This window comes from Terrapene carolina, unplaced genomic scaffold (genome assembly GCF_002925995.2).
Source record: "Terrapene carolina triunguis isolate 2854851 unplaced genomic scaffold, T_m_triunguis-2.0 Scaffold194, whole genome shotgun sequence".
Lineage (NCBI taxonomy): Eukaryota > Metazoa > Chordata > Testudines > Emydidae > Terrapene > Terrapene triunguis.
The window spans coordinates 8,467,882-8,479,114 of NW_020664545.1; the positions used below are offsets into that span (position 1 = coordinate 8,467,882).

Sequence of the window (11,233 nt, forward strand, 5' to 3'; positions counted from 1 at the left end):
TCCCCGCTGAGCCCCTCTCCCAGCTCCCTTCATCCCGGGCTCCCCAATGAGGCTCCCCTTTCCCCCCACTCCAGCTCCACACCTGAACTCACCGAGGTCTATGGAGACTTCGGCCTCCCGCAGGTCAGCCCCAGGCAGGCTGGGAGCGGACTGGGCCTGGGAGGACTCCTGGTAGGGGTACGCCGGCTCACCGGGCCCCCCATCCGAGTAGCCCCCCGGGCTGCCTGTGGGCACGTAGTGCTGGGGGCTGTCGAGCTGGTCCGAGTTCGGGTCCTCGGAGATGCCGCTGTCGCTGGCTGCAGGGGACCAGATCGGGGAGTCGGAGCCGGAGTCCCCCGAGCCCAGGATGGAGCAGAGGAAATCCTCGTTCTCCTGGGCACCGAGCAGCTGCTGGAGAAGAGACGGAAATGAGACCAGGAGACGAGTCACCCACGGGAGGGGGAAGCAGGGCATGGATGGAGCCGGGCATCGGCCTGCCCATGGACACGCCCTGCCAGAGCGTGAGCCAGCCGGGGGCGGGGGTGGGGCTGGGACTGGGGTTCCCGGCACTAGTGCATGGAGTGGGGACCCCAGTGCACCCAGGGGAGGGGGTGGGGACAGCCTCCCCCTCCCCACCCCCGGCACTAGTGCACTGCACTGGGCGGATCAGTCAGTGACTTGTTGGCCTCCCAGGCAGAGGGGTCCTTGGGGAACCCCTGGTTGGGAGACCAGGCCGGTTTTTCCCTCGTGTGCCCCTGCCTCCCCCGCTGGCCCCGGCTCTGGGGGAGGGGAACTCACACTCTGCTCTGGCCCGGGCCAGCCGGCCGTGTGGCCCCCGAACTCCACGTTCCGGAGGATCCCGTCCTGTCGGTCAAAGAGCAGGTCCAGTAGCTCCAGGCTGTCAATGCTGCCCATTTGGCAGCTGGAGGCCATGTCTGCTGGGGAAGAGACAGTACCGTAAGGCCAGGCCAGCTCCCTGGGCACCCCGGGGTGCAGAGCTGGGGATGGTCTCAGCGGAGAGCTTGGGGTGCATAGACCTGGGGGGGCTCAGCGGGGAGCCTGGGGTGCAGAGACCTGGGGGGGCTCAGCGGGGAGCCTGGGGTACAGAGACCTGGGGGGGCCCCGGGGGGGGGCCGGGGGGGCGAGAGCGGGGGGGGGGGGTCAGTGGGGAGCTTGGGGTGCAGAGGTGGGGGCTCAGCGAGGAGCTCGGGGTGCAGAGCTGGGGGTGGGCCTCAGGGATATAGTGAGAACTGGGATGCGAGAGCGAATCCCTCCTGCCCTGCTGTGACGAAGTGGGACTGTTCTTAATGTTTCCTCTGAATACTGTGTGGGTGCCTCAGTTTCCCCTATGCATTTCTTAAGTCTCTGGGGGGTGAGATTGTTGCAGAGCAAAGGGCCAGTGTGCATAAATCACCGACACTCTGTCTCCTGGCAACAAATGGCCAGGGGCCCTTCCCCCCTGCAAGGAAATAGCTAAAGGTGAACAAAGAGATCAGGTGACCTCCTGGCCCGGGGAAAGAGACAAAGCCCAGAGGAGGAGGGGCTGGAGGGGGTTTCAGTTTGGAGCTGGCTGGGGATGGGGTGTGAGTGCAGACGGGGGTGTCTGGCTCTCTGGGCCGCAGAATGGACCCGGCGGAGGGGTCCCGTTCGCTGGACCGACAAGCTCTGTTTTAGACCGTGTTCCTGTCATCTAATAAACCTCTGTTTTACTGGCTGGCTGAGAGTCACGTCTGACTGCGAAGTGGGGGTGCAGGACCCTCTGGCTTCCCCAGGACCCGGCCTGGGCGGACTCGCTGTGGGAAGCATACGGACGGGCATATGCTGAATGCTCCCAGGAGAGACCCAGGAGGTGAAGCCATGTGAGCTTCTTGCCCTGAAGACAGTTTGCTCACAGAGAGGAGGCCCCCCAGAGTCCTGACTGGGTTTGGGGGCGAGCAGTCCCAGACATCGCCCGGGGACTCCCTGACACCTGCCTCCCCTGGGGAATCATCTCCCCACCAGCTCCTCTTCGCTCTGTTTCCTCAGCTCGTTGCCTGGCAGGTGCCGTGTCCCCCCAGCCTTGGGATGGGGATCCCCTCCCCCGCCGGCCCTGCCCCCAGGTCTGGGAGTGGGGACGGAGTCCAAGGGGAGTGGGGAACATTCAGGTTCGTTCCCCTTCCCTCAGCATTGGCCATGGAGCCTAACCAGGCCTCACGGCTCGGTTTATTGCCTCTTCCTAGAATCTCCCCCCCCGCCCCCGCTCAGCCTGACTGGAGCCACATTTACTGCTGGACTCTGAACCTCCAGCTTTTCTCCCCGTCTGACTCTCTGCGTCTGCCCTGGCTGTCTCCAGCAGCGCCTCCTGCTGGGAGGGAACAACATTGCAGCGTTTCCCCAGCGTAGCGTAGGCAGGGGCTGGCCCTGGGCGGCTCCCTCGAGGCCTGCGCTTAGGGAAAGACAGGCCAGTATTTCCCAAGAGGATGAGTGATTCTGGGGGACTGACTTAAGTCACCGTAAAGGGGGCTGCTTTTCACCTGCCCCTCTGACTGTCGGGCCCTTTAAAGTGTCTCAGGTTGGGCACCCAAAGTTGCTAGTCACTGCTGAAAATCTTGGCTGTTGTGTAGACACAAAGAAATGTGTGTGTGTGGGGGGGGTGTCTTTGTCTTTGTGTGCCTGCGTGCATATGTGTGCACCAATACCCTCTAATGGAGGGAATCCAAACACCTGCCCTGTGTTTCATAGCCCCTATACCGCCAGCACCTAAGGGAGATTCTCCATTAGTTTAAGAGACAGGAAATGTCGTTGCACAGCCGAGTTCTCTCCCCGTTGCTATGCTGGAGTTCCCAGGGGCTGTGGGGAGCAGAGCAGGGACACCCAATAAGTCTTAAGTGGCTAGGGTCTGTTCTATTGCTTTGCACCGCTCTGTTGGGCAGGGGTTGGCATTTTGATAGCTCTGAGCCTCCCCGCTCCCCCATCTCTGACATGCAGGAGGGAGGCTCCTGGGCCAAGCTGGTGACTAATAAAGGTCCCTCCAAACTGCTCCAAGCACGAGGGCTTCACCCCGTTGGGTCCCCGGAGATCAGCGATTCTCCTCCATACAGCAGGTCTCTGGAAATGGGCAGATGCCAGACTCCCTCCTGCATGTGCCAACCCCACCTTGCTGAGCCCCTGGAGACGAGGAAATGGTGCTGGCAAACCCCCAAAGGCCGGTTGTCAGGACGCACCGCCGACGTAGAGGAGGTGGCCGTCCCAGCCGCGGGGAGAGGGCCCTTGGCTGGAGAGAAGTGTCCAAAGCACCCAAATATCCCACCCTCCTGCCTCACGTAGGTGAGAACTTGGCTGGGCTCAGAGAGGCCAAGCAAGAGGCCCTGAAACCTGGAGCATCCTTGCTACATCCCAGGCCCTGGCTTGCGCCCGTAGGATAGTCCTCAGCCTGCAGAGCCCTTTCTGGTGGCCCCTGAGGCGGATAGAGCCGATGGAGGCGGATAGAGGACTGGGAGTGGGAGGTGTTAGCGGCTGCCTTTGGGAGGTTAAGAGGGGAGGTGACTGGGTGATGGGCTCACTCGGTGCCCATCTGAAATAATGAGCAACTAATTGTTTCCTGGCAACCAGGAACCTCTGAGCTGACCCCTGCCTGGGACTCACTCCACAGCTACAGAGCCGGGGTGATTTCATGGCTGTCCATTTTCTCCTGCCCCATAGCGTGGCCCTCCACAGGGTTCTGGGGCCTCTGAGTTCTGAGTGCCTCTCAGCTGACACCCCCACCTCTCTTTTTTAGGCTCTCCACAGAGAGCCAGAAAACAGCTACTTGACTTTGGGTCCTTCCCGCTCCAGGGGCAGGAGCTGGCTGACCTGGGGGAGGGGACAGCAGATGCGAAACTGAGCTTGATTTCTTACATCTGCCCCTATCTCGGGCTCTCGTTTCCCCGGTGCAAATCCAGCACCGAGGGGCTCGCTTGTGTCGTACACCGGGAGGCATCGGAAATCGGTGGCTAGCACAAGGCCAAGGAGGATCAGGCGCACTGCAGAGCTCCTCCCAGTCTACCCCAGCCTAAAGCAAACTGTGGCCCGTTAAGTCTTTATTTCTGCAAACACAACCCTTGGGCTCTGTAGTAACGGCGATGATGTTTTTCGTTCCAAACGTTTTTTCGGTGCCAAACAGCTTTTCCTCGGGAAAGGGCCAATTTTGAAGAAATTTGGGGGCCTTTGTTGAAAAACCTGAAAAACTTTCCCTCTTCAGCCACTGAATCATTTTGCTTGGCCACAAACCCAACGGTTTTTTGGTTGGAGTTTGGCTGGCCAAAATGTTTCAGTTTGGCGAAAACTTCGGGCAGCAAATCTTGACAAAGTCTTGATTTGTTTTCATCGAAATCTTTTGCAGGTACCCAACAAATCAGTTCCCAGCCAGCCGTGCTCTGTAGCTATGAGGCCAGATTTTCAAAAGAGTTCAGCTCCCGTCTACAGGACAGATACTCCAGATCTCAACCCCCAGCTGCCCCTGTTGTGCTACAAAGCTCTTGTGAAAATCTGGATACTTATTTGGCAGCCCAAATGAGGAGTGGTGATGATTCATTTGTATCATACCACCTAGGACCCATTTCTTGTGAAAATTCTGGCCCTAAGAAACAAACAGGTACCAGCATTAATCACATTTTATAAGCATCAGATGAATATTCAGTGACTGGATCTGGACTCAATGCTTATAATGGAGATGCCAAATACCAATGGTTGACGGCAAGTTTGAAAAATATAATGAAAAAAAAAAAACCACACCTCAACCCAAGGCAGACTTTCTAAGGTAGCTGCTTGAGTCTGGGTGGGAAATTGCTAATTAATACGCTATTAACAGCAATCGGTTGTTATTAAATCACTCTTTGGCCAGTGGACTTTTCTGTCCCCCTGTCCCGACCTTTGTCCTGTTGTTTGTGCGGCACTGATAGCCAAACTCAGGGCTGCTAGGAAAAGACACCAAAAGGACAGATTTCTGGAGGAATTGGCCCGTGGACTCACCTCTGTCTATAGCCAAGTCCCACTCCAAGGGCCTCTGCTGATGTGGACTGGGGGTTCCCGGCGAACCCCGGGAAGCACTGGTGGCTGGGATAAGTCTTCTCTCTCTCTCTGCTTCTCCCCAAAGCTTCTTTCACTCAATGGCAAAGTTTAAACTCCAACGGAGCAGAAATAGCCTCAAGGATTGCAAAACCCTCCCCGGTTCTGATTGGACAGTGGGGCAAAGGGCTCTATGCTGATTGACAGCTAGAGGGGAGCGGTAATGGCTGAGGGGAGCTGGGTAACTATTACCGAGATGTTTTTGTTGTTCTCCAAGCCAGGGTGGGCACTGGGCCCGGCGGTGCAAAGTCCCAGCCCGCCCCATTTCTCTGTGAACTCTCACCCACTTTCAGGAACGATTTCCCTTTTGCTAGACCAGTGCATCAGCATTAATCACATTTTCTGGGTGTCAGAAATAATCCCGGGGCATTTGGAAGATGTTGCCTTGGACTCGCGCCCTTATCTTATCCCGTATCATAAACACATGAGCTGCCTTTCCGGCCTTCTGAGGCCAGGGCACATGGCAGGACACCTGGATTCCTAGGTTCTACCCCCAGCTCTGGCCCTGACTTGCTGTGTGACACTGGTCCAAGCCACCTAACCTCCGTGCTTTGGTTTCTCCACCTGTGAAATGGGGATAATGGTACTTACCTTCTTAAGCACTTTGAGATCGATGGACGTAAACCTCTAAGGAGTAGAAGGTTATTATCCTGGTCTGTCTTCTTCCTCCCTCGTTATTATCCTGCTCTGTCTTCTTCCTCCCTCAGTGGGCAGAATTCCCATACGGGACCAGGTGATGGAATGGGTGGAACTAACATCCTGAGGTGTGACCTGGCTCTCACTTGGACTGCCTGGACATTGACTTTAATGGGGTCACTCCAGATTTACGCCAGCATCAGTGACAACCCAGTCAGGCCTCTTGGCTCTGGCCTGCCAGGTGCCTATGGGGCGATAGCACTGCCGGAGCAGCTCCCCTGTAGCTTCTTCAAGCACATGAGTTGTTCGCCGCAGTAGTGCAGTGGCTGAGCTTACCATGTTGCCCAGATACTAAGGTGATGGGCACACTGGAAATCAGAGGAGACAGGCCACACGTCCTGAACTTCATAGAGCAGTCCAGTTTTGATGGGTCTGTTCCATGGCTGGCTGTTCGGCAAAGAGCCCTACGGCTAACCTCACCAGACAGGCAGCCATCCACACCAGGTAAGGCCTCTGGGAAGACTTCGAGAGTAGTCCCATGTAGAGCGCACTGCAGTGACGCAGGCCTGGATGACAGCAGCGAGGCCTGGATCGGAGTGAAGCGGTCCCGAATGCCCAGCTGCAGTTAATGTAAAACAAAGTCATCCAACAGCTACAAATTGCCCAGAGAAATTCAAATGAGAATTATGGCACAAATGTTTAACAGCAAAGGTGGTTGACCAACGGACCAAGCTCCCAAGGGAAGGGTGGATTCTCCATTTCTTGATGTCTTCGGATCAAGATTAGCTGCTTCTCCGGAAGTTGTACTTCAGCCGTTCGCTAGTTAGCAGGCCCAGGACAGGGCTAGCGGTGAAATCTATGGCCTGTGACATACAGGAAGTCAGACCAGATGATCTAAAGGTGTATTCTGCCCTTAAACTCTACGAATCATTGTAATGGTGAAGACGTTGCCAGTTTCTATTATAACCCTTCTGGGGAGGGCTCTGTAACTTGACTGTTCAAAGGAATTGCTTCTATGATCCTATGGAGATGAACAGAGTGTTGAGGCTGGCGGATAAACAGAGCGCAAAGATGGTAGCAGATGAGGTCCGAGGTGCAGACTGGGATGAGCCTGTTGAGGAGAAGGCCGGGCTTGTGGTCTTGGGTTCCGGAGAATCAAGGTTCAAATCCTGGTGCTACCACAGACTTCCGGGGTGACCGTGGACAAGTCACGGCATCCCTCTGAGTAGCTCCTCCTGTGTAAGGTGGAGATAATGATACAGATTTGCCAGGGGAGCTGGGAGAATGAACGATTGTCAGGTGCCTGTTTACTGCAGCCCCGGGGGCCAGAGAAGCTCCTAGACTGACGGAGGACATTGACGGCTGGTGCGGTGGGCAATGGGAGGAGCGATGTGGCCCGGAAGGTGATTTTCTTGGTGCAGATTGTGGGAGCTGTTCACTCTGCGTTATTGCACGGGACCGGTTTGCCCTTCGGGCGGAAAATGCCTGTTTCAGAGGCTTTTCCAATAACCATGCACGGAAACCTCTGAATCTGGGCAAGTGGATGCTTTGGGCTGTGGCTACGGTGCTTCCCGTCTGGCGCTAGGACAGCGAAGGTCGGATCCTGCTCTCAGTCACGTGGGGCAAGTCAGAGAAGGGCCATGGAAGCCCAGACCTGAGATGTAGTAGCCAGTTGCCAGGCCAGCCCAGCTCCAGGCTGTCACAGGGGAATGGTAGGCTTGGCAATCGATCCTGATTGTGCCTCTGGGGCCGGGAATGCTGGGAAGGGAGCAAGGTGGGAAATATACAAGCATCCCCTCTGCCTGAGGCCCAGCAGTCCCCTCCAGCAACGGGAGGCCTAGGCGGATTTTCCCCCTGGCAGAGGGATCCCGAAGCCCAGATGAGTAAGAAACCTTGTGACTGGGGCGTGGTGCAAGGGGCCGGGGCGAGGGGCAAGGCCATGAGTGAGATGCAAGGTCAGCGTCTAGCGCTGTTATCTCATTGCACAACATCTTCTGATTAGCAATCAATGGCCTGATCCTAGGAGGCGTTGGGGGCCCTCAGCATCTGCTGATGTCCCCGGGAGTTGCAGACGTCCAGCACCTCATGGGCGATGCGGAGCGGTGCACAGAATCGGGCCTTAAGGGAGCGGGGCGCCGTTAGGGATTGAAGCCCAGCGGCCAAGCTCAGGTGAGCACAGTGGGGATTGGCCACTAGGCACCTGCTTGGCAGATCTGGAGGGTGAGTTTAGCAGATCGCCTCCCCCTCAAAGCCCACTGACCCCATCTCAGAGGTACGCTCCAGTCTGCCTCTGCTAAGAAGTAGGTTCCAGTCAAAATCGACAGGGAAGGCGTAAGACTAAACAGGGTCTATCAAAATTCAGGGCCCGTTAGATCGCTCCCAAGAGGGAATGTGGGGCTGCTCTCTTGGGCAACAGTCCAGGGGATACACAGAGCTCCCCCACTGCCGAAGAGAGACAGAGCTGTAATGCTGCTTAGTGGGCGCATACAGGTTCCTTCCCCGCCCCCCACCTCCCGAGGAAGTTGTGATTTTTTTAATCCTGTTCCCCAGGTGCTGTCAGCTCCAATAGCATCGGGGCAGGAGCCTGCATTGGGCAATGTCCTCAGGTGTGTGGTTTTATTGCCGGGTTATCCATGGCACTTGGTGCAAAGGTCGCAGGTTTCAGCTTCACGTTCTGCAGGAGGCAGCTTGGGGAATAACTGACAATTATTAGCAGAACCTGGAGCATAACGGCAGCAGAGAGCAGCTAAATCCAGGCTGCAGGGGGCATCCTCTCCTGGTGTCCAAGCAGGACGGTGGAAAAGCCAACAAAGAGACTGCCTCCCCCTAGGGTGACCAGATATCAAGCGTGAAAAATCGGGACAGAGGGTGGGGGGTAATAGGCACCCATGTAAGAAAAAGCCCCAAATATCGGGACTGTCCCTATAAAATCGGGACATCTGGTCACCCTACCTCCCCCTTCCATCCTGGGTTTGATGCCGAGGTGGCACATGTTGGGCCAGGACTTCGGGCGCATAGCCTGTGCCGTGGGGATGCCCATGCAGAGCAGTCAGTGTCGATTAAGGCTCAGTTATACAGCTCACTAGAGAACCTCCGATAGCATCCCTTCTTCTTCGCCCATAGCAGAGAATCTGGGAGAAGGAAGAAAGAAAAAAAGGCTTGGGGCATTTAGAAAGTATGGCTGGCCAGCCTCCAACTCCCATACACCTTAAACTTCATGCCGTAAGTCACTGGAAGTGGAAAGGTCTTTCAGCTGAAATGCAAAACCGAAGGCCTGCAAGCTTCGTGATTAGAGCCCATGACACTTTTTGCAAGATTTGTACTGTTAAATGCAGCCCCCTAGCCACAGGCAATTCTATTTTGTCTCCCTACATACCGCATCAAGCGACTACTGTATTCTCCTTCACTTCCTGTCCTGAGCTGTTGTGTAGCATTGCTGTGTGCTGTTATACAGCAGCTGCGTCCCACCCCAGAGGTGGCTGCATTTCAGTGGGTTTTCGGTAGTTTGCACAACACCCTGAGCACAGTGGAAAGGCCGTCTGACTACCCAGCAGGCTGAAAAGCTGAGCGAACTCAGGCAGATGCAGCTGTATTACGCTTCCCCAATTCACCAAGCTCCTGATTTTCCAAAGGTTTGTGTCATTCCCCCAACAAATAAGCAGGGCTCTGTTGTAACACATTTTAATTTTTGCAGCCCCCTCTAGCTACAAAAGTATCCAAGGTGCTTTGTAGTAAAGAGACCTAAAGGTAAAATAAACATCTGTATCAAACCAGATGTAAAACCAAGGGGCTGTGCCAAAGGCCTGAAGTAAAATTTTTCATCAAAAGGGGCTGACACCCTGGGACTTCTGGGACTAAAAGGGAGGAAGCTCCAGAGAGCCGAGGTCCCAAAAGCAAAGATAAAGGGCTTGATTCTCCCCTCATTTTCACCAGTGTAAATCAGAAGTCACTTCACTGATGTCAATGCAGATGAAACTGATGTAAGGCAGTGGAGAATGAAGGCCAAAGCTAGTACTTCTGTAGCGCCTCCGTGTTCCTGGTTCCTGGGTTCAGATCTCAAAAGGCACCATGGTCTTTATATCACAAGAACGTAAGAACCGCCAGACTGGGTTAGACCAATGGTCCATCTAGCCCAGTATCCTGTATTCCGACAGTGGCCAGTGCCCGATGCTTCAGAGGGAATGAACAGAACAGGGCAATTTAATGAGTAGTTCATCCCCGGTCATCCAGTCCCAGTTTCTGGCAGTCAGAGGTTTAGGGACACCCAGAGCATGGGGTTGCATCTGTGACCATCTTGGCTAAGAGCCATTGATAGACCTATCCTCCATGAACTTATCTAATTCTTTTTTGAACCCAGTCATACTTTTGGCCTTCACGACATTCCCTGGCAATGAGATCCCCAGGTTAACTGTGTGTTGTGCGACGTAGCATTTCCTTATGTTTGTTTTAAGCCTACTGCCAATTGATTTCATTGGGTGACCCCTGGTTCTTGTGTTATGTGAAGGGGTAAATAACACTTCCTTATTCACTTTCTCTGCACCATTCCTGATCTTATAGACCTCTATCATATCCCTCCCCCCTTAAACATCTCTTTTCTAAACTGAACAGTCCCACTCCTTTTAATCTCTCCTCATACAGAAGCTGTTCCATACTCTATCATTTTCGTTGCCCTTTTCTGGACTTTTTCCAATTCTAATATATCTTTTTTGAGATGGGGCAACCAGAACTGTAGGCAGTATTCAAGATATGGACGTACCTTGGATTTATATAGCAGCATTGTGATATGTTCTGTCTTATCGATCCCTTTCCTAATGGTTCCTAACATTGTTAGCTTCTTTGGCTGCTGCTGCACATTGAACAGGTTTTCAGAGAACTCTCCACAATGACGCCAAGATCTCTTTCTTGAGTGGTAAGAGCTAATTTTGACCCCATCATTTTGTATGTACAGTTGGGATTATGTTTTCCAATGTGCCTCACTTTGCATTTATCACCACTGAATTTCATCTGCTATTTTGTTGGAGTCAGAAGCTCACAGAGGGGATGTTATAGCATTAACTGGAAGAGGAGAAACGTGAAAGTGGCTTGGGCTGGGGTTTTGGTTTTTTTTTGGTCACAACCTGTCTGTCAAAACTGATGCTGGCAATTCACCCACTTGGCGCTGGTACCAACGTTCGGTTATCAGGGTTTGCCGGGATCAGGAGTGCACTTGATTTTAATTGCCTGCATGTAATTATGCTACTGAACATTGCCCTTTGATCAATGAAGCAATGCCATCTCATCAGCTTCACAACCAAGCCACATGGGGGGTTTCCAATTGGTTAGCCCAGGTCTGGGTGGCAACCAGGGGGGTGACCCGGGAAGAGGGGAGGAAGAACAACTTGGTGACACAAGACTGTGATTTGAGGCATGAGCGGATCACTAGAGAGTGTGTCATGAGGGAATCTATTCTTGGTTATGATTCATTGATAATGATTAGTTCTTTTATCATGTATTTATTACCTAGATTTCTAATTCAGCCAACACCCTGGTATCG

General features: G+C 54.2%; 1 protein-coding gene across 1 annotated transcript in view; it reads right to left on the bottom strand.

Annotated features, from left to right (window-relative positions):
* CREB3L3 (cAMP responsive element binding protein 3 like 3) overlaps nt 1-5,103 on the bottom strand; it is a 14,974-nt gene extending 9,871 nt beyond the window's left edge. Inside the window, exons 1-3 of the mRNA XM_029912287.1 lie at nt 4,969-5,103; nt 778-914; nt 70-390 (exon numbers count right to left, since the gene is read on the bottom strand). Of these exons, the coding sequence (XP_029768147.1) occupies nt 70-390; nt 778-912 (456 nt within the window). The 5' untranslated portion in view covers nt 913-914; nt 4,969-5,103. The remainder of the gene's footprint in view (nt 1-69; nt 391-777; nt 915-4,968) is intronic.
* Nucleotides 5,104-11,233: the final 6,130 nt, after the last annotated feature.